Source organism: Ostrea edulis, chromosome 4 (genome assembly GCF_947568905.1).
Source record: "Ostrea edulis chromosome 4, xbOstEdul1.1, whole genome shotgun sequence".
In the NCBI taxonomy this organism is placed as follows: Eukaryota; Metazoa; Mollusca; class Bivalvia; order Ostreida; family Ostreidae; genus Ostrea; species Ostrea edulis.
The window spans coordinates 10202262-10226081 of NC_079167.1; the positions used below are offsets into that span (position 1 = coordinate 10202262).

Here is a 23820-nt window from a genome sequence, read left to right on the forward strand (position 1 = left end):
ACAGACACATTAAAATGATTTATTTTCCATCTGGGATCCGCCTGTGGAACACATTAACATCTAGTGTCACAGGAGCCCAATTCCTTGACTTGTTCAAGTCAGGGTTCGCAAAGATTAGTAAACATTAGGTGAAAGTACTCTTTTAACAAGTTTTTCATTTGTAAATAAAGGACTCTCCCCTGCGTCTGTGTCCCTTTTAAAATTATCAAGTGCGATGATGCCCACAAGGCCCTGCACTTTAAAGGAAGAAGGACATGCATGTATTTTTCTGCATGTGAAATCAAAACAATAGACCATGTAGCAACATACAGTAAAACTAGTGATATAGCGAAATTCTGCGGACACTCTATAAAAATTCGCTATAAGCGTAATTCGCTATACGTTTAAAGCTAATTCATATTGAAATATAACGAATTCGTTATAAAACTGATTTGTTCTACATGTATATCAGTTGTATAAGAAAGAAGCTGATATACTTGGATATGCATTGTCTCTAAGAGAAATTGAACCTATATATTTTCGAGAGGAAACATTTTTATACGAGAAATATACACACTGATTTATATATGATAATTTATCTTGATGGATTATTAAGTCACGCAAGAACATGTCGAAAGAAAAATGTCAACAAAATTATGTGCAATGCATACAGTCTATCGCAGTTGGCATTTACTTGTTGCTTTACCCAAATACAGGAGAGTACGATAAAATACATGCAACCAAACTTCAAATGCAATTAACAATAATAGTAAGCAATACCGACAATATACTTGCTAAACGTATGTGTATGTATTGTTTTGCGTTAACCTCTTTTGAAAAAATACAAACAGAAATTTCGTAATAAGTGTGAATCCTTTATGGCCAAGGAAAGCGATTGTTAAAAATCACAACGAGTTTAAAATGAAAAGAAAATCGTTATAAAAGGTGATTTTTACGTTCATTTTTAATTCAAGGGGAATAAGAATATACTTCGTTATATCCGTAAATGCGCTATATCCGTGTTCGTTATAGACCCATTTTTATGTATATAGAATACATGTATATAAGAATTTTCCGGGGAAATCGATTTCACTTCGCTATAGCCATAATTTCGTTATATCCTTGTTCACTATATTAAAGTTTTACTGTAATTGTGTATAAAATGGTTACGTTTTGGATGGAATGTCTCTTAAAATCTGCCACATAACCTACCTCCAAGATAGTGAAAACATAATGATCTTTATCTATGTTAAACAAAGCATGGTTCAATTCAATTCTTTATTCACTCAAAACCAGATCACTGGTACATGAGGTACAAACAAATATATACATATATAAACAAAGATTACAATTAACGGCAACAGCATAAACAAGCATGATTTGAAAAATAAATAAACATACAGTCAGTGTAGGTACAAGTGGTTCAGGAAGAGCAGGCAGTTTTAAAAAATTTCTTTATAAATTTTGCCAAAAATCTAATACTACCACATTGTTTGTATGCATTAGCTCATTAAACATACTACTGTTGGGGGTTTTTCTGTTTTTTATTTTTATTTTTATTATTTATACAAAACCTTTTGTACATCTGCATACATTTTAATAAATGAAATGTACAAATTTGATGTAAGTTTTAATACCTTAAGAATTTTCCTTACAATAAGCGTACATACTGTATACACATTTTCTAAGATTGTTATTTCTTCATACAACACTTCAAAGAGTTGACCTTAACATTAAACAAATCGCCGCTCTCATATACGTGATCTCCATTATGCGTCGCGTGCATCACCCTCCTTTTCCTGCAGTGAATTCTCTAGCTTTTCAAATTCCCTCTTGTTGACATCATCCACTTCATCCTCAATCTGTAGAAATAGTAAAAAAAAATCCTAAATACACACATTACCAGTAGTCTTTACAATCCATAATTGATCTCAGGGTAACAAGTCCAAGTTCAGATGTATTTAAGTATATGTAATAATTCATAAATCAAGTGGTTTACTGTGGTACATGTACTTTTCTATGTACATGTATGACATAACTACTGTTCCTGGTGGAGAATTCACTGGTTACCTTTTCCACACCGAGCACCTCTGGGATGTAAAACTATATACATGTATGACATAACTAGTGTTCCTGGTGGAGTAATTCATTGGTTACCTGTTCCACACCGAGCACCTCTGGGATGTAGAACTGTAGCATGTTCTGTACTCCACTCTTCAGAGTGACCACCGAGCTAGGACAACTTGTACAGGAACCCTGCATCTTCAGCTTCACAATGCCATCCTCAAAGCCCTATATATACATGTAATCTATATTGTTAAATTTGCATTTTTTTTCTTGGATATAATTCAAATATGATACATTTACCACATGAATAAAACTTGATTCCTTAGGTTATTCCGTGCAGACATGACAGATATTTCAATATATTTAAAATCTGTTATAGAATGACAATCATAATAAAATCACTCACAAATCATTATGAACTAGTTTCATTAAACTACTTGGAACACTTTACACTTACATTTTTCTTACTAGTAATATCTGCCCTCAACAAAAAATTGGAGAGAAAAAATATACTTTTTCAAACTTTGTGTGGTGACCTTTGCCCTTTATCAATGATGACTGTTTGACTTTCTGAGATATTCACAGGAATTACATTTATCTGATAGAGTTTGATATCAAACAGATATTTTGAAAGGAAAATGTTATTTTTGAGAAATTTTTCAGAGTATTATCTTTACTTCTTAAAACATTCAAAATGATGTGATGATTGAACTAAACGACCTCATCCTTAATCAGAAACAAGTCACGGTCTTTACACATGGAATACCTTCGTACGTGTATCTTTTCACATGGAATATCTTGGTATTTTTACACATGGAATATCTTGGTATTTTTACTGGTATCTTTACAAATGGGTCCCGTAGGATTCCAGGTCATAATAGGTCCTCAGTACCCCTTGCTTGTCACAAAAGGCGACTAAATGGGGCAGTCCTTTGGATGAGACCGCAAAAACTGAGGCCCCGTGTCACAGCAGGTGTGGCATGATAAAGATCCCTCCCTGCTCAAAGGCCATAAGCACCGAGCATAGACCTATATTTTGCAGCCCTTCACCGGCAACTCCATATGAGTGAAAATTCTCGAGCGATCAATCAATCTTTACACATGGAATATCTTGGTATATTTTTACTGGTATTTTTACACATGGAATATCTTGGTATTTTTACACATGGAATATCTTGGTATCTTTACAAATGGAATATCTTGGTATCTTTACAAATGGAATATCTTGGTATTTTAAGCTCGGCCATGACAGACCTAAGTCGTTAAAACAGGTAGTGACAGTTCCATCGCCAAACGTTCAGCATCAGGGGTCCTCAGAGATGACCTTAAAAACAGATGACCCGTGTCACAGTAGGTGTGACACACTAAAGAACCCTCACTGCTCAATGGCCATAAGCGCCGAGCATAGGCCTAAGTTTGAAGCCCTTCACCGGTCTTGGTGACGTCTCCATATGAGTGAAAAATTCTCGAGCGAGACGTTAAGCAAGATACAATCAATCAATCAATACTAGTATTTTTACACATTGAATATCTTGGTAATTTTACAAATGGAATATCTTGGTATCTTTACACATGGAATATCTTGGTATCTTTACACATGGAATATCTTGGCATCTTTACACATGGAATATCTTGGTATCTTTACAAATAGAATATCTTGGTATTTTTACTGGTATTTTTACTCATGGAATATCTTGGTATCTTTACACATGGAATATCTTGGTATTTTTACTGGTATTTTTACACATGGAATATCTTGGTATTTTTACTGGTATCTTTACACATGGAATATCTTGGTATCTTTAATGGTATTTTTACACATGGAATATTTTGGTATCATTACACATGGAATATCTTGGCATCTTTACTCATGGAATATCTTGGCATTTTTACTCATGGAATATCTTGGCATCTTACTCATGGAATATCTTGGTATCTTTACAAATGGAATATCTTGGTATTTTTACTGGTATCTTTACACATGGAATATCTTGGTATTTTTAATGGTATTTTTACACATGGAATATTTTGGTATCATTACACATGGAATATCTTGGTATCTTTAATGGTATTTTTACACATGGAATATTTTGGTATCATTACACATGGAATATCTTGGCATCTTTACACATGGAATATCTTGGCATCTTTACACATGAAATATTTTGGTATTTTACAATGTTTACAGTGTGATCTTTACCATGTACACAATGTCCCCTCCATCCTCCTGAACTGTGGGTCTGATACGGGTGTCCAGTAGTTCTTTTATCATCAACACTGTATCATCATCATCTGGGTCAATTGCTAGATAAAATATACATTTAATGTTTTAGTTAATCTAGTATTAGACATATACAGTAAAACATGTGTAGAGTGAAATGCTGGGGAACAACAATACTAATTCATTGTAAATGCAATTCCATATATCCAATAAATTAATAATGTTTTAAACTACAGGGAATGAAAAGCACGTCACTGTAAGCATGAATTCATCCTAAGCATGTCACTGTAACTATGTTTTACTGTATTTAGAAATCTCTAATCAAAGATTTTTTAACACAAGTTTTTATTATGAACCATTTCTGATCATGATAAAAATGTGTTATCAGTTTTGACATTTCAGCACAGTTCTGTTCTAACAAGATACACAGCTTTGCACAGATAAGATCACTGATGATCTGAAAGTCTCAACTGGACAAGTGACTGTCACTGGAAATGGCTGTGTGACGGTTGTTAGTAAACACGGATTTAAAATCAAATAATTCCGGTTAAAACAGGTGAAATAATGGATGACATGTTGTAGAGCCTCATACATATGTAGGTGTGATGATTTAATAGCGTTTTTACAAGGTGGAAATTTCCCCCCGAAATTTGGACCACACAACTTTAAGAATATATATATATATCTTTAAAGATCTTCTCAAGAACTAGTTATATTAATATGCAAGCATCTTCAGGTAGTTCAAATTCATGTTTGTTCCATTCAAGGGCCTCAGGGTAGTGGTGGGGCCAAAATAGGAGATCAAAGTTTTGTATGGGAATGTACAGGATTTTTCAAGAGTAGCAGGGCCACACTAAATCATATCTAAATGCAAATGTTCTTAAAAAGTTGTGTACATTCAAGGTTTTTTTTATGTCCCTACGACTAAAGTCAAAGGGGGAGGGGTTGTACTGTTGGAAACTTCATCTTGCTCATAACTTTTGAATGGGGAGTGATAGGGCTCTTATATTTCATATGAGCATTCCTTGTGACAAGACCTTTCATTTGGTGACAAGACCTTTCATTTGGTGACAAGACCTTTCATTTGGTGACAAAGTGTTGGACCATGTAACCTTCAATTCTGACCTACTTTAATGAAAGTATCTCCTGAACTGTTTAAGTCAGGGCCTTTATATTTTGTATATAACTTCCTTATGGGAAGACCTTACATTTCATATCATGATCTTTGATTTTGTGACCTTGACCTTGGAGTTTTACCCAATTTTCATAACTCAAACCAAAGTTTTATTCTTGCTCATAGCTTTTGAATGGTGAGTGATGGGCTTTCAAATTTTATAAGTGCATTCCTTGTGACAAAACCTTTAATTGGTATTAAAGTATTTGACCTTGGAGTTTGACCTACTTTCAACTTCAAGAAATCTGATCTAAGCAATATCTCCTGAAATATTTAAGGTAGGTCCTTCAAATTTTGTATATGGATTCCTTATGGCATGACCTTGCATTTCATACCATGATCTATGACCTTGTGACATTTTGTCACAGTTAAGTGGATGAAGTGCTTTTAGGGCTAAGTTGGAGCCACAATATGGAGTAAAAAATTTTCATGGGAAAAAAGATTGAAAAAAAGATCCTTTAATAATCACAACAGCAGAGCCATGGCGACTCAAGTGAGCAATGTGGCCAATAGGACTCTTCTCTTCAAAAAAATGCATGATCCTTCATTTGTACAAACTTGAATCCCTTAAATGCTCTGTGGAAAGTATTGCACAAATTGGCAAAATGGTTCTTGAGAAAAAGTTGAAAATTTCCTTTTAAAAAATGGCCCCAACTCATCCTTAAAGTTTATGTGTAATCTTAAATGTATAATACAGGCAGATGCCTGAATATTAGCTTGACAAACTGTATGTACACTTGTGATTATTGAGAAGATTTTTTCAACATTTTCATGCATACCGGTAATCCTATATAAAGCTTTGAACCCCTATTGCAGCCCTGACCTAGTCTACGAAGTATTGGTGCAAAGAAACTGCTTGCCTATCAATCTGACATGTTGCACCTTATAGTCCTTGAGAATATTTTAAAAGAATTTTCCTTTATATTCCTAGTATGTAAAACTTAGAGCCCCTTATAAGGAAGTTTTGCCTTTTCAGATTTAGTGGTTCTTTTAAGCACCCACCCTATTTTCACTACTTCCTAATCATCTCCCCTTGGAAGGGGACATCATTTGAATCCCATTAACCAAAAAGATGCTTTGCAGCAAATTTAGTTACAATTGACCCTGTGGTTCTTGAGAAGTTTACAATGTGAAAAGTGACCTCGTGTGAGCTAATACATGTATATTGAAGAGGACATGAATTTACTGAATTTCCTTGATAATCAGTAACTCAGCAGAGAAATATCCAAGGTATATATGTAATTAATGTAATTTTACCGATCATTTCTTAAAAACTCACAATACAATTTGTTTGTTTTCTACAATCTTAAAGAACAAAATTTCATTTTGGTCATATGTAAATTTCAAATTTTGCCTTTTTGTAAAAAATGAAATAAAATAAAATAAAAAACAACCAAAAAAAAGGCCATATAAACTACATGCTGTTATCTGATAAATAAATCACAGATACAGAAGTAGACTGAATTAATAGTTGTGAACATTATTCAAGAGAATTTTATCTCCAATAATTGAAAGAATTACACATCCACTTAAAAGCTATGATCATATTACAATATTAACAGAACATAACACTAGACACCATATTTATAATGCAGAAAGCAATTACCAGATTACTCAGGCTTTCCTTGGATAAAAGATTTTTAATTTAATGTTATCTACTGAAATTTGATAGAACATCTTTTATATCTCACTTATGATTAAGTCTTAGGATAAAATGAGACTCTTTATAGGGGAAAGACATCTGACAATCAGATTAAGATTACAGAACCCATAACAATGAGGATTACCTGTGTCTGCTGAGGGCTGCTCATCTGTCAAAATGGGCAAATTACTGGCAAAGAAATCCATAATTGTGGCGTAAATGTCTGGCTTCATCAACTGCCAGTCCAAATCATCATCAGCCTATCCAAAACACAATCTAATGTTGACCACTTTTTGATTTTAGGGCACAATTTTAATCAGCAGAACCAATTTCATCATGACAAGGACTTACTTTTGTGACTGTGATAAAATCAGATCCAAAGAATACACCCTTCACTCCATCAATTCTAAATAGCATTCTGCAATGACATACATATCTAAACTGGCAAAACATGATTGAGTAACATTTATTGATATTATAACTAGAGGGGAAATGTTTCAGTCGGACTCGGGGACGTGAACCTAGGACACTAGCAAACTGTGCAGGTGCTCTACTAACTGAACTATCAAGTTGATATACCCAATGTCTTTTAGAAACTTAAAAACTATCCTGGGCAGCAGCAAAATATAAGACAATATAATGTTCACTGACAAAATGAAGTAATCTGCAGAAAACTACATGTACAAAGTCAGGTTTACATGTAGTGCGCTAGCTGTGTCCTCACTTAAAAGTAAAGTTTATTTGGAAACAAGAAAAGGATGCTTAACCAAGTCACCAATTTCAAAGGTATACTCACACAGAGTGTGGTCACAATCCTAGCAAACTTTTATCTTTCATTCTTGAGAAGAGGATTTAAAATCAAGAGGCCCATAGGTCTTATCTGTCACCTGAGTATTAGTTGAAAGTATTACATGCCCCAACACCTACGGAATCTATAATAATTTTCCTGTTCTGCATATATCTAAGCTCACATAGTGTGCCTATATGTACTGATGAAATAATTTACAAAATATATATTACATTGTACATTAACACTACATATGCATATTACCATTTTGAACCTGCTTTAAAGTCAGAACCCAGAGGTTGTGAAAAATCACAATTTTGGTACATTCCTATGTGCTTTTCCTGAATATGCATTCAGTTTTTACATAGTATCAGCAAAATTTAAGAAGAAGCCTTTCAAATGATAAAGACATTTAATCACAATGGTCATTTTGGCCCAACACTGGTGTCAAAACCTCTTCCCCTGGGATCATAAAATCTACAATTTAGGTAAAGGATTACCTGTTTCTTCTACAGATTCATTTAGTTTCAATTAGTATCAAAAGCATTAAAGATGTTATTCAAGTGTTTTACACATAAACACTATATGCCAAATTTGACCCCACCCTGGTGTCCGAACCTCTATCTTGGGATCATGAAATTTTAAAATTTGGCAGAGGCCTTCCTATTCTACATGGCTATGCATTTAGTTTTTCTTGCAGAAGTGCAATTGTAGAGAAGATTTTTGAAAATTGGTGAAATTTTGACAGTCTTTGCCTCACCTCTAACACCCCAGAGGTTGTGCAGAAGTCCTGAAATGTACAATTCATGTCCCTATTGTCCCTAAGATGCTTCATAGCAAATTTTAAAAGAATTGGAAAGATGGTTATCAAGAAGTTAAAAATATTCAATTGTTAACGCACTGCAGACGACGCACGACATAGGACGCAGTCCAATAACAGTAGGACCTTAAAATAATTAAAACCCCTACAAGATTTGAACCTATGACCTACAGATAGGCAGTTGACAGTTTAATCCACTGAGCTATCTGGCTAGACAATAAGAATTAAAAAGACAAGAAATATATTGCTAATGATAATAATAAAATCAATATAGCACCTTATATAAAACAAATTACTCCAAGGCGCTTTGCAAGGGTAAGAAGAGGAATGCACCAACAAAACACAATTAAATTAAATGGAATTACATGACAGTATAACATATATGAAATTTATTTTTCCATTTATGCTTCATAAGGAAGTCAATGTGTTATTCCTCTGTAATGTTTTTAAGGTGGATTGTTACACCAAAATTCATTGAAGCATCCCATATGGAGCATGATTTCACCATCAAAAAGAGTGATACAACCTCTCATTTATTGTCTTTGAATTTTTTTTTGTTGGGGGGGTGGGGGGGTGGTGGGGGGGGGGGGGTAAAAACCAAAAAAAATTTTTTAGCTTGCAAATAAGAGATCTTAATAGAGTCCAAATTTCACTGTGATTTGATGCATAAAATAAATATATCATAAAACATACCCAGAAGACTCGTGTGTTCTATTTTAAATAAAAAATCGCTAAAACGCATCAAAGATGCGTATGGCCGAGTTGCAGTTTGGAAAATTATGCACGTTTGCATTCACAAAGTAAAAACATGCACATATTTAATATAGTTTATAAGTATGAAGCTTTGAATGGCCGCAATAGGTATTTAGTGTAATAATGACCTTGACCTTTGGATTTCAAAAGCAACATGAATCTTGAATGTCATCAGGATTTGAAGTCTGATAAACATGCACCAGCAAGTACATGTATAAAAGTTAGATGCAAGCTCAAATCTACAGTATATAGTGAAAAAGAGACCTTGACTTTTGAACTTTTGATCTCAAAATAAATAGGAACCTTCCTCTTTTGTATGTGATCATGTTATGCAAGTCTCACAAAGATGCACCAAAAAGTATGAAAGTTAGAGACCGGACAAGCTAATTGTGAATGCCGCCCACCCACCCGCCCGCTCGACTGGATGCCCATCCTTCGCCAATTTAAAAGCTGAGATTTGCTACGCAACTCTGCTAAAAAACATTAATGAAAATTAAGAATGTTACTTGTTTATACATTGTAAATATTCAAGAAACATGTCAATAAGAAAAAAGATATATTAGACAAATGTAATTTAAATTTTTTGAAAAGAAATTGGAATGAAATGGCCATGTTCAGAAATATTGCAAACATGTAACTAAGTAAGTTTCTTTTTATATTTCTGCGATATACAAGTAACAGTATATACAATGACTCATTTCTAAATTTTTCAACTTGCTACTTACTTGGCCAGTGGAGAGCAAGCAGATGACCGGGGATTTGGGAAGTCTATTGTACCCGTCTCCAGAACCTGGACACCAGGCATGAACTTGAGACTGTTCGGGTTGGGAGTTTCCTGGGTTTGGATGAACATGGTTCTCACTGCAAGTCCAATAGTGAAATATGAAATGACCCCAGTGAAGAAATAATATACATACATCAACATCTTAAAGTAGTGGATGAACTCGGGCAGAAAAATGCAGTAAATATTCTTTTTCTAAAAAGCCCAGCCACACATGCTAAACCTGCATATATACGATTACCGCGGTATTCAAAATGACCTTGAATTCTAATATTTCCAAGAAGATGCACATTACCAACAGAAATTAACATGCCAAAAAATTCAAAATTTTAACCAAAACATGAGGTGACCTGATTGACATATAAAGAAAAGTGTAGTTACACAGTTTGGATTAAAAAAAATATAGTAAATATACATCTTGTTATGCATTTGATAGTTTTGACTACTCTCTATAACACATTTTCTATGGCTATTTGAAAAAAAGTACTTATTATATAAATGAAGTAATAGCTATTTCAAGTGAATTACCAGCAGTTCGGGTGCACGACAGTTCAGGTACATGACTGTTTGGCACCTGATGCAACCGTTCGGGAGTTCACTGACGATGGTTTGGGAGTTTGTTAACGCTAGTTTGGGAGTTGATTATTATGCAAAGATTGATCAATAAACCTGTTTCTTGCTCCCAAACTCTGACCTAACCCTAACCAGACCCTCACGTGGTGCATTGTCACTAAAGTGATGAGGGCTAAGTGTTTGATGGTGCATTATCACAATTGTTTAATGAATTTGTTGTAAACTAAATGTTTGTAGCAAGCTATGGACCCGGGGCCCAAACTGTTGTCATCGAACTCCTGAACTGTCGGCGCCGAACTTCTGAACCGTCGTATATGCCAACTCCCGTTTCAAGTTACACAATACGTGAAAATTAAACACAAAACATTATGTGTATTGCTCACCTGGGCATTTACATTTTCTCATGTAAACCACATTTCAGTCATGGTCTCCACGCTGGTCTTTAATTCAGATATATTTTATTGATAAACTCACAAGGATAATGTAAAATTTGGAATCCCTACTTTGGCTGTCCAGACACAAGAGGTCATGTTGTGAACAAACATGAATCTACACTACTTCAGCATGCTTTGAAATACTGTACATACTTTGGTTCTTGAGACGATTTTGAAAATAATTTCCTATATAATACAATGTAAAACTTTCGACCTCTTGTGTAGCCCTATATAATCCTATGTAAATCTTTGGACCTCTTGTGTAGCCCTATATAATCCTATGTAAAACTTTGGACCTCATGTGTAGCCCTTTATAATCCTATGTAAAACTTTGGACCTCATGTGTAGCCCTATATAATCCTATGTAAAACTTTGAACCTCTTGTGTAGCCCTATATAATCCTATGTAAAACTTTGGACCTCTTGTGTTGCCCTATATAATCCTATGTAAAACTTTGGACCTCTTGTGTTGCCCTAACCTGACTCCAGGGGTCATGGTGTGAACAAACATAAATCTTCATTATTAAGGTACTCTTGTACAAGTTTTTGCTTTCATGGTTCAGTGGTTTTTAAGATTTTTCAGCACCTCACCATCTTTTACTAATTCTTAATTATCTATCCTTTGAATGTAGTATGATCTCTCATTTGATGACCTTGAATTATATCTTTACACAAGGATACCTTGTGGCAAGTTTGAATGAAATTGAGCCAATGTTCTTAAGAAGTTTAAAACATGAAAAGTTTACTCCAGACAAAGAAATACTGGACAAAACTTGATCAGAAAAGTTCACTTTAGCCTTTATACATCAGAAAATTCTGGAGTGTGTTGTTCTCATCCTGATAGAGTGATGTCAGGTCACACTTGTCATACCAATGTCAGAGTGTATATGATGAAGCGAAAGATCTATTATTGAGATGTTTTTGTGATTCAGGCCTGGTTTTTCCAATGTGGTTATAACAATCATTTTAGAGAAATATAAATATCTGCTTGATGAAATTAGATTTATATGTATACACAAAAACTGGGGGATGGGGTCATCTTGGTAAAACTGAAGCTACACTAAGCTATATATCATAGGTGAGAATGCTTTCGAATTACCCAGAAATTTGCAATATATACAGTTACTGTTTAAATTTATTTGAAATATTTAGCATTTACTTCTTATGAATATTTTTTGCACATTCTTACATGTAATGTACAGTACCATCTTGACCTAGGTATAAAACATGGTTTAGACAAACTTGATCTGACAATGTTAATGAGAGCAAATCAGCCCCTTCCTGTTAGAAAAATATAGCAATGTTTTAAAGGATTTTTCAAATATATATATATAGTTATTGTTGCCTTCCTCATGAATACAGGACCCATGGTTTGTGCAATCTTCCTGTGGAAGAAAACACGGTCTTATATTTTGATAATCATTTTCCTTATCCCCTTGTAGTTGATCAGATCTGTTTCAATACATATATATATTATTGCTACAGTAACTTGATCCGAAGAGTCGGATCACATTGAGTTGACAGGCATGGATCATCAGATCACACGAGATGTGAAGCTTCGAGTTTGTTTTGATGATCCGCGCCTTTCAACGAGTCTTCGGATCAAGTTACTGTAGTAATGATAAATTTATTATATACATGTATCCCCTTCTGCATTTTAAATCCACATTTATAAGATAATAAATATACATAATCCAAATTATCAAAAATACATACATACAGTGAAATTTTATTTTGTGTACACAGTTTTATTTGTGATGAGGCCAATATTTTCCACAAAAAACTTTGCGCTAATGCATTGTGACGTCATCAGTTTCAGAGGATACTGATACAGAATCAGAAAACCACAGTGTGGTGATCCGGAAAACCGGATCACACTCTGTGAAATCCATAGTATAAAAATATGAAACATTGATGGGTATATAATAAACCCCGGTATCAAATGGCCAGTCTAATTTTCAATTAAGATTACAAGTTTTGGATTTTCTGTGAGTTTGATTAGATTATCAACTGGTTGATATGAAACCAGTTCTGATCATGAAAACATAGCATGTTAAAACCAGTTTGATCAGCAATGATGAGATACTATTAGCTCAGCTACATGTAGTACTTGGTAAAGCTCTTGCCTGGAAGTCCTGAGGACCACATCGTCGGAAACCCACGGTTGATTACGCTTCGTTCCTCTTTCCATCACGAAGCGTAATCAACCGTGGGTTTCCGACGATGTGAGGACCCTGACTTAAATCTCAGTATTGTTTGGTGTGTTTCCGCCTTTCCTGTTACTTTTGATGTTGTGATCTGTCCCTGGACTTAAATTAATTAAGGTTTAATGGGAAAATTCTTGTTATCTTCAAGTCCAGAAAAAAATATTCAGAATGGATCTATCAACCATGATGGTTCAACTACCTGACCAGATACACATGTAGTTCAGTAGTAGAGCACCTCATGGAGGACAGAATTAAATTCACGGGGTTCCATATTTGAATCCAGGTCTGGTCAGTTATATTTCTTTTTTTTTTTTTTTTTTTTACAGAATATGCACTGACAGAAATACAACATTTTGCATTTACCATAAACTAATAATTTTCAGTTCAAGATAAATAATTTGTAATTGTGAATTAGTAGTTTGTAATCACAATAAAATATCAATTTTAGATAAAAATCTACTAATTTGATAATTACAACCATTTGCTTAATATTTGATATTGAAGACCAAAATCATCATTTTTAAAAACACAATTATTGATTAAGCAATTTTTTTGAAACTGATTTGTGTACAGTTAAACATCCAAAGAATATTGATATTGAAAATTAAAATGTCAAAAGAAAGACAATTCTGTTGATAAGATTTGTGCATGTATATTGTATGCATTACAATATTTGTAAAGAAACAGCAATAGACAGAAAAAAATAATTGAAAAACAAAGTTTGCCTCCATTTCCACTATAAGTTGTACAGAGATCAATTTTAAACATGATCAAGACTGGACAGTCAGGCCCCACTCTCAACAGAGGATTAATTGATGGCCTGATCAACAAATAAACTGGATATGATGACGATGATCTGCAACATACATGTATCAGATAACAGTTCTAAGTATATTTATATCAGATAAATAGGAGAATTGTATGAGAGTGTATCTAGCTGCACTTGACAAATGGTAGTTACCATCAACATATTAGATGTGTATGTGTGTGCAGGGTTTGACACTAAGGCATGTCAGACCAACCAAGTCTACTATGATAGGTTGGGTAAACTATCGCTTTACTAGTCCAATTGGTCAGGTTGAAAAAATGAACAAGAAACTTCATTTAAAACCATAAGATATTTTATTCTTAACTAAAAAAGATAACTGTAAAAACATTGCGAACAATTTTAAACCATGTGATGACATAATCTTTATTTTCAGTTGTAATAATGAATGCATGTAAGTCACAGTTTGAAGTGATGTTTAACGAAATCTACTTCACATTAAAAATGTGAATGTGTGTAAAGTTTTGTTTCAGATAGATAGATAAATTAAATTGAATTCATTTTAATTTTCAAAAAAAGTTTAACTGAATCAAATGTAAGAATTCATAAATAATGTCATAAACAGCCATTTTTCAGTGTTGACATATATGCAGAAATGTCTTTTAATACTAATACGACTTCTCGTCCTCACAGAGAGATGTCCAAAGAGAGAAAAAAAAAGAAAAGATAGAGAAGAAACAATGCATGCTTATGAAATAGAAATAAAAAAAAAAAAAAAAAAAAGAAAAAAAAAAAGGTTGACTGAAGTATTTCCATGCCTGGTAGAATTAAAAGAAAACGTGTTTTAAAATAAAAGCATCAATGATGATCGAGACAAAGATTTTTATGAGATAATAAGGTAGCTCGACACTACACTATTTAAAAGCTTATACTCTTTATGACACTACATCACAAGATGGTGACTTAAGGTTAATCGATCCTCGTGTGATGTCATAGGTTTTTGCAAAAATCTTTATCAAATTAAACTTTGCGCATGAAAGAAATATATCTTCAGAGGAATTTTATTCACTCCATAAAATAAAAAATTTGGTAAACTATTGATATTGAAAAAGTGTATATTTTCTATAAATAATCAATTCTTTATAATTATATTGTCAAGGGCAATAACTCCTATACTGGTATTTCTTCTACTGCATGTCTATTATGCATGATTTCCCCAATATCCACAATTAATTTATACATATTTATGAATTAACAGGTTTTTTTTAAACTGTTGACATTTAAAATTTGTCATTTCAACAAGATTTTTATCTATTTTAATTATTCTGTACAACGAAAATATGTGATTTTCTGATGTTAACATATACTTCCGTTTTTTTAAGTCCGACATCTTTAAAAATGTGGCAACATACACATTTTTTATGGTTATTGTTTAAATTTAACTATATTAAATGGAAATTAAATTAATACAGTTTTTGCACTTTTAACCATTATTATTGATAAGTCACATGAGGATCTATCCACCTTAAATGTTTTGTGAAATTATTTGTATCTATCAATTTGTTTGTTTATTATCGTAGCTCAGTGGTTAAAGCATTGGACTGGTGAACCTCAGATCTCCAGTTCAAATCCGCCAGAGTCTTTTGTTCATGTGTGTTGAAATAATTTTATTGAAAATCATGTTTTTATCTAAATTTGCATATTTTCTGCCTTTCAGGCATATACAGGTAACTCTCGAATTATCGCCACTCAATTCATCGCCATTTTCGTTATAACGCCGCATTTTTCTAGGAACATTTTTCCTGTTACTTAAAACTCTCGTTAAAACGCCAAATTCGCTATCGCCATTTGCCATAGTGTTTTCATTACAAAAGTCTATTTCAACGTGTTAATTATCTCGATAAACCGCCATGGGTGCACGTGGTCAGTGAAGCAGTAAATTGGTCATTATCAATCTCCAGCGTACACCTGGACAGAAGGATCCCAGTAATTGTTGTATTGAATAAACAAGAACAATACTCGAGATGAACTGTAGTCAAGTTGTTTATACATCAAAGAAACACATTTCAATTTAGCTATGGCTTCGCCACGAAAGAGGGTCCTGTTAAATTTCGATGAGAAAAAGCAAATCATTACGTACCAAGGACATCATCCAAAATGTACCCATCAGGATATTGCAAATCATTTTTCTGTTTTATGGGAAAAGTCTATAAAAAGAAGGACAGTGGGCAACATCTTAGCAGCAAAGGATCGCTCACTTACATAAGTATTGTAAATAGAGGAAAGATAACTTACATATAAAAGAACAGTAACTCTATTTCTTCAAGATGGCAGTGATTCAATTCATCGCCAAATTCGTTATAATGCCATAATTTCATAAGAACAAAAGGTGGCGGTTTATCGAGAGTTGACTGTATATACTTATTATATATCATCATATCTTTTATGATTAAATCAATTCATACTGATTTAATTGAGAAACTATTTCAGGGTGTAGTGAGCCACCTTAAACAGGTTGGGAACACTTCCCCTATAGTGAGATATTCTCTCTAAAACGCGATTATCCCTCTCTAGCAAGAGTAAATATATCCTGTACAACTGAGAAAAACACCCGTGGAATACATCTCTTTGTGTTTCATGTGAAAAGAAGAAAAAGTGCTAAAATGTCTGATACGATGTGTATTGGATTTCAGACTGCTTCCCTCTTACGCAGCAACTTTGATATGTAATTTCCTGACTATGTTGTTGTTGTTGTCGGTTCCTTTTTATTTCCGTGCAGTATCACGGGTAGTGTCCACACTAGTGGGCCCCCTTCCAGGTATCTGGCTGGCTGCACGCATGGCAGATCTCACCTCAGATCTCCATTCTTTCCAGTCTTGAGGGTCGGCAGTTGAGAGCTTCCATTCTCTACGATCTTTCTCCGTCAACTCTCTCCAAGATAGCATTGGCCGACCAACTCTACGTCTCCCAGGAACTTGTATATTTAAAGCGCACTTGACTGCACTGCTGGATCTGACAACGTGGCCATACCAGCGGAGTCTCCTTTCCCTTAAGATGAGGTCGAAGTCGTCGATGCCAAGCCGCCCCAGCAATTCAGTTGAACTTACAGTGGCCATATCTTCAGGCTTGATGTTACAGATCTGTCTTATCATGGCCCTGTCATTGCGTAGTAGGCGATGAAGATTTGGCTTGGTCAGTGCCCAGGTTTCACTGGCATGGAGCATAGCGCTCCGTACACAGGTGTTATACACTCGACCACGGGTCTTATACGACAGGTGGTGTGATGTCAGGACTGGTAGCAGCTTGTCAATTTCAAAGAAACAATTCACGTCATGTTGAGTGTGTGTCACACTTATTTAGCGTTGCATGGGATTTGCCATTATTTTCAATAAAGACGCCAAAACACCTGTTTATGGTAATGTTTACTATCTTGCTAAAGAGGGATGATCACGTTTTAGCAAGAAGATCTTGCTATAGGGGAAGTGTTCCCAACCTGTTAAATACGTTTTAGTTCAAACTTCAGTTAAGTATTTAAATATGGAGAACTATCAGTTTTTTCTGGTTAATTGGTCGAGGCTAGTGGATGTAAAGTCAGGTCTAGTAAAAATAATCTGAAGTAGCCCGACTGGTCTAGTGCTCAAAAAAGTAAATGTGTGTGTACATTTTCATGTTGCATCACTTATTCGCCGTCACCTGTCACATTATATTCCACAGAAGTTTTGTACATTATACTCTTGTTTACTAGTACATATCATAAATGGAACAACAAAATTGTGTACATACCATGCGAAGGCTGAAGTTTCCATTTCAACAAATCTTTCCTAAGCTTCTGAAATGTTGTTATATTTCTCGAATAGGAAAATATTCTGCAATAAAACATATATGTATGAGGCATTATACTCAATATCAACAACTCGTTATTTTCACAACGGACTTACGCACCTCTGAGGTCCTTCTTTACGAAAAGCTGCGATAGACGTCACAGTCAGAGGTCGCAAAATTTGTCTGAACGCCATTTTGAATGGCGTAACTGATATTTGTCAAGTCGTGCACAAGTGTAGTTGAGTCAGTATATTTTCAAAATAGTTTCAATTATTAAACACTGAATAATTACAATAATCGTTGAAGTTAATATATCAATAATAATCCTAAGTAATTATTTTCAAATCGTATCACAAAACTAAAGAGCTTTTTTTTTTTAAATCCGGAGACTAAGTCAGGTTTTTCCATTTACCGCCCTTTATCTATTTCCTGGATACACAACGCTCACAAACCAGGCAAGTAATGGAAGAGAAATTGTGTTTTTGTCTATCTATCTTCTTAGGATCTTTGATATTTGTCTTTCAACGAAACGTGCACTTTATAATCTCCATTTACCATTTTCTTAGTATTTTTTTTTGTTCATCAAAACAGCGTAAAGATGCCACAGAATGCCAGGGCTCTGATAGCTTATGGGCCTTACGAAGCATGCTATCTGGTAGATCACAGAAAAAGTCGGCTACAAGGATTAGAAAGTAAGTGTATTTCTGACAGGAATAATGAGAGATACAGGATCATTTATATAAGGTAACTCAGTGTCCATGGAAAAATCATTTGAATTATCTGAATAATTAGTAAATTTTGAATTATCCTACCAAAATGTTTTGATTCATTATGCAATTTTCAGGAACTGACATAATTCCAGATCGTCAAAAATGTTTAAATATATTACAATCTGAAAATGTTTTGTACCATTTGACTTATTTCACTTGAAGTTTAAAGACAAGTCTTTGCTTTGCAGCGGTCTTGTTTAAAGATGGCCACTCAGTGGAGTTTGAGGAGATAGATGACTGGAACATTGTTGAGATCTGGGTCAATGGAGAGTGTGTGTTCAAGTGTGACATCAGAGAGTTAGATTATGGTAGGGTAGTCAAGCATACAAGTTTATGCATGGAACACTCAGATTTTAAATCTGCAAACATCACATCGGTCAACATCATGCAATTGCACATACCTGCATGCACAAGATTTTGTAGAAAGTAGTTTGAAATTGGAGGGGGGTGGGTGGGTAAAGGACCCAAAATATTTTTAAAGCAAATTTGAAAGGATCTTGTTTATTATACTACAATTACAGTATATACACTGTATACAATGTGTTATTGTATTATTTTTTCAGATACCTACATGTATTATTAATCTTATCATATACATAATTACATATATGCACATATTAAGAAATTCAGATGTATAATGTTGGAGAAGCACAACTTTCTGTAATTCAGGACCTTGTTGTTTATAATTTTCTAACATACCGGTATATTTTTGAATGCTCAACTATGTATAATTATAGTACTAAGGATTACTTTCTTTTATTTATATCCAGGCAGTGATGGAGATCTTGACCCACTGTGCAAGAAAGCACAGGAGGCTGTCCAAAGTGCATTCTGAAATAGTCAGCATCATATTAAAGTTATCATTGTGCATTAATTAGTCTGTACGTATGATTGTATATATGTATGTAAGAAATTCACAGCCATGGATGTTGTGATACTCATGTTGAAGTGATTATACAGCTGTTTCTAGTTTTTTAAAAATCTTTCATTTAATGCTTTTGTTCTTGTTATTTCTCTTAAACTTAATTTGTATGTATCACTAATGAGATAATTAGCTACAGTATCACTAATGAAACATACATTGTAATTTGCAAACCAAGTTCAAAACAGAAAGATTAGATGGAATAAAAAAGATAAGAATTTTAAATACTCAAGATTCTTATTACTCTTGAAAGATCACTAAGTACAGTGCATCATAAATCATATTGCCTCAAAATAATTCATTACAAGTGTTCGGGTCACACAATTTTTGACCCCTTGAAGTTGTATATAGTATGCACATGCATGTATTATCTTCATTATATACTTGATTAGGAAATTACGGCAACTGCAGCAAACATACTGTATTAACGATTTTATAATTTCTTGACTGCTCTTTCAAAAGGAATATATGCATGTATAAGCTAAACATCAAAGAAAAGTATTGATGGGTCTTTTTATGTATGCTTTATTTAATGAGGAATGCTACACCTGAAAATTTTCATGTGAAAAGTGTACAACAATATTTTGAAATTGAAAACTTTCAAATTGACTTCATTTAGTCAAAAAATGCAGTTTTAGTAGAAAGTAATTTGGGGAAAATATTAAACCCCTGCTGGATTCGAACACACAACCTACAGTTCTGCGGTCAACACTCTAGCCAACTGAGCTACTCAGCTATGCAATTAAACCTAAACGGAATAGACAAATATTACTGATATTGTAACGTGTAGTGGTCTGAACATGCTCATCGTTTCTTAACTGGTGTGATCAAGAGAGAGACTCTACACATCACTAGAAAAGCTAACTCACTAGCGAGGTAGTAGAGGTTCACTATATACTGTCTGCTACACTTCCTCCATGGTCAGGGAAGCTTTGTACTGAAGCTTAGCATGGGTTCTCTCCGATTGTTTGGCACTTCTTCAGCAATGGCATTCGCTGTTCACGATGACAACCACCGTCGTCCCTGGGCAAAACCACATCTGTACATGGACACCCACAGTCCCAGAGCTCCAAAGAGACTCTACCTGAAGCAGGCCTCCCACCAAACACCAGAGTCACTACACTGCCACCATTTTGTAGTGTGCACGGTGCAGCAGTCTGAACACACTTGCTGTTGCTTAACTTGCGTGATCAAGAAAGAGACTCTACCACATCACTTGAAAAGCCAGCTAACTAGCGAGGCAGTAGAAGTTCCCTATATACTGTCCGCTACACTTCACCCTGTTCAGGGAAGCTTTGTTCCGAAGCTGCATGAGCATGGTACCCCTCTGATGGTGGATAAAGACTTATATAATCAAGATGGCAATCATTTTAATGGCTGATTCAGAAGAAGTTATCAGAGCTACACATGCATAAAATCACTTCAGAGCTAGCTTTTCTAGTGATGTGGTAGTCTCTCTCTTGATCACGCAAGTCAAAAGGAAGTAAGCCATCATAACGATGTAGTATACCTCCTTAATACTCTGGGATGGATGGATGGATTCACTATATGGAGATCAAGCAGGCCTAGTATCACATGGCACCATTGAATTGGTTGCTGGTTAGGATCCATCACACACAATATACACACACATAGAATAGGTCTGAGAATCCATAGTCAGTTTTCATACAACCATCAGGAATGAAAGTAAATTTTTAAAAAAAGAAGCTTTATTGCATGACATAGATGTTAATGGGAAAACTAACAATTCAACTTTAAGACAAATGTAATTACTTCAGCTTCTCCATCAACTTCCAATATTTATGTAGCAGTATTCCATTATCACCTGCTGATATGGTGTTTATGTCTCTAAAAATAATTTGATACATACATGAGAGCATGTTCTGCATATGAACAATTTTTGAATTGAGAGAGGCTACATATACTGATAAATAAGTTCATGTTACAGGGGTTTCAACAGTCATAATTTATTGTCAGCATTTCTGAAGTGGTCGTCATAATGATGTAACTTACAAATAAAACTGTCATTAGGTAGAATTCTGACTGACATGTTTCATACCAATTGTCAGGCAATTCTTTACATACTGATTTTGACTACACATTACTCCATTTACCTGGTAAAAATATGGGGCTCACAGCCGATGTGGCCGGTTAACAGGATGCTTACTCCTCCTAGGCATCTGAATCCCACCTCTGGTGTGTACAGGGGTCCATGTTTGCCCTACTCTTAATTCTGTATTCTTTATAGGATATATGAGATGAAAAAGTGAAGACAACGAACAGTGATCATGATTACTGTTATTATTTTCACTTCATCAAATATTGCAAGTACATGTATATACAGCTGTATTGGAAATAAATCTTTTTTAAAACTGTGTTTACCATGTTTCTCCCTCAGCGTTGGATACACATCTTCTGCATTATGGTATAGTCAAAAACATGTTCAGATAGGATTATAGATTAGAAATTCCGGATGGAGAATTTCCCACTTTTGGAAGAAGCATATATATATATACATGTATATTTAGTAAGCAGTTGCATCATAACCATAAAGCATTTTGGTATTCCTCAGCTGTAAAACGTTTCAATATTTTATATGTTGATAAAATATTTTGTCGCTGGGCAAGAGTAATTATAACTCTTTACTAAATAAAATGACTGCCACACAAATATTTAACAGAATGGAAATGCACAAATAACAACTTGATGGTAAATTTTTGTCACATATTCAATCCCCCCCCCCCTCCTTGAAAATTGGTTTGCACCTGTTGGTCGGTAGGTAGACCAAGTATTGTCCGCTCAATATTTTTAAAAGAATCATTTGCTTGACAGACATCAAACTTGTTATACTAGTTTCTATTTAGGAGTAGATAAATCCTATTGATTTGAGGTCATAAGCTCAATCAATGTGGACATGGGAAGATATTGTCCATCCACTTGAGAACCTTTTGCTTGACAGACATCAAACTTGGTACACTATATTATCTGGGGAATAGATGATACCTATTGATTTTGAGGTTACAAAGTCAAAGGTCAAGGGTAAAACTACTCTGGACATAAGAAAATATTGTCCCTTAATATCTTGTGAACCCTTTGCAAGACAAACATCAAACTTGGTACATTGGTACCCCCTAAAAAGTAGATGACCCCATTAGTCAAAATGACTCCTTTTCATTTTGAATCTCACAAGGTCATACATCAATTCACTCTAGATTGAAAAAAAAGTACTGCTTATCATCTTCTGAACCCTTTGCCTGATACAAATCAAACTTAGTACCGAAGTTGTTCCTGACTAGTAGATATCCCATATTTTTCATTATCATTACAGACATTCTAAATGTGAAAGTTTATACTTTTCAATATTGCCACACAGGGGTATATACATGTACGTATCTAAAACACTTCATGTTCAATTCAAATTTAGTATGTGAAAAATATCTTACTTTAATCAATAATCATGAATGTAGAAGGCCAGTTTCTGTGAAACATAAAAACATCTGATAAAATTATTAAACGTATGGGTTAATTTCCTTAAGATATGCTTTTTAAGACACTCTATTAGAAAATAAACAAAATCATTAAGTAGTATGCCGATGTGACGCGTCATTAAGTAGTATGCCGATGTGACGCGTCATTAAGTATTATGCCGGCGTGAAGCGTCATTAAGTAGTATGCCGATGTGACGCGTCATTAAGTAGTATGCCGATGTGACGCGTCATTAAGTAGTATGCCGATGTGACACGTCATTAAGTATTATGCCGGCGTGAAGCGTCATTAAGTATTATGCCGGCGTGAAGCGTCATTAAGTAGTATGCCGGTGTGAAGCGTCATTAAGTAGTATGTCGGCGAGAAGCGTCATTAAGTAGTATGCCGATGTGACGCGTCATTAAGTAGTATGCCGTGGTGACGCGTCGCGTTCATACCCTCCTGTATTTTCAGAATGAAAATTTTTATATTTAAATTTTATTTTCATTTCTGTCGATATTCCCCGACGTCAAAATAAACGTACTTTATATTAATTAAGATCCATACGCGCATTGTTCACAACTGCAATGCATTCATGAGGAAATGACTATAATTACAATTGGTAATTACATTGGGAA

General features: G+C 34.4%; 2 protein-coding genes across 2 annotated transcripts; one reads left to right on the forward strand and one right to left on the reverse strand.

The window, feature by feature from the left end:
• Window positions 1-1243: 1243 nt before the first annotated feature.
• On the reverse strand, window positions 1244-18339 carry LOC125670833 (NFU1 iron-sulfur cluster scaffold homolog, mitochondrial-like). The gene is made up of 8 exons (XM_048906227.2): window positions 18146-18339; window positions 17987-18069; window positions 10169-10304; window positions 7435-7501; window positions 7229-7343; window positions 4247-4350; window positions 2137-2271; window positions 1244-1841 (listed from the first exon to the last, which is right to left on the reverse strand). The coding sequence occupies exons 1-8, from the start codon at window positions 18217-18219 to the stop codon at window positions 1749-1751; spliced, it is 807 nt and encodes a 268-aa protein (XP_048762184.1). The 5' UTR covers window positions 18220-18339; the 3' UTR covers window positions 1244-1748.
• An 87-nt stretch (window positions 18340-18426) lies between these two features.
• On the forward strand, window positions 18427-19788 carry LOC125670173 (UPF0728 protein-like). Its single transcript, XM_048905172.2, has 4 exons — window positions 18427-18480; window positions 18617-18717; window positions 18984-19103; window positions 19566-19788. Exons 2-4 carry the CDS (start codon window positions 18624-18626, stop codon window positions 19628-19630), a joined length of 279 nt encoding a protein of 92 aa, XP_048761129.1. The 5' UTR covers window positions 18427-18480; window positions 18617-18623; the 3' UTR covers window positions 19631-19788.
• The last annotated feature ends 4032 nt before the right edge of the window (window positions 19789-23820 follow it).

Coding starts and splice junctions, on each gene's coding strand:
- LOC125670833 (XM_048906227.2), bottom strand. CDS start 18,219: ATGGCGTTCAGACAAATTTTGCGACCTCTGACTGTGACGTCTATCGCA. Junction 10,305..17,986: donor GAAACTTCAGCCTTCGCATG/GTATGTACACAA, acceptor TTGGACTTGCAG/TGAGAACCATGTTCATCCAA. Junction 7,502..10,168: donor GCTTGCTCTCCACTGGCCAA/GTAAGTAGCAAG, acceptor ATGTCATTGCAG/AATGCTATTTAGAATTGATG.
- LOC125670173 (XM_048905172.2), top strand. CDS start 18,624: ATGCCACAGAATGCCAGGGCTCTGATAGCTTATGGGCCTTACGAAGCA. Junction 18,718..18,983: donor TCGGCTACAAGGATTAGAAA/GTAAGTGTATTT, acceptor TTTGCTTTGCAG/CGGTCTTGTTTAAAGATGGC. Junction 19,104..19,565: donor CATCAGAGAGTTAGATTATG/GTAGGGTAGTCA, acceptor ATTTATATCCAG/GCAGTGATGGAGATCTTGAC.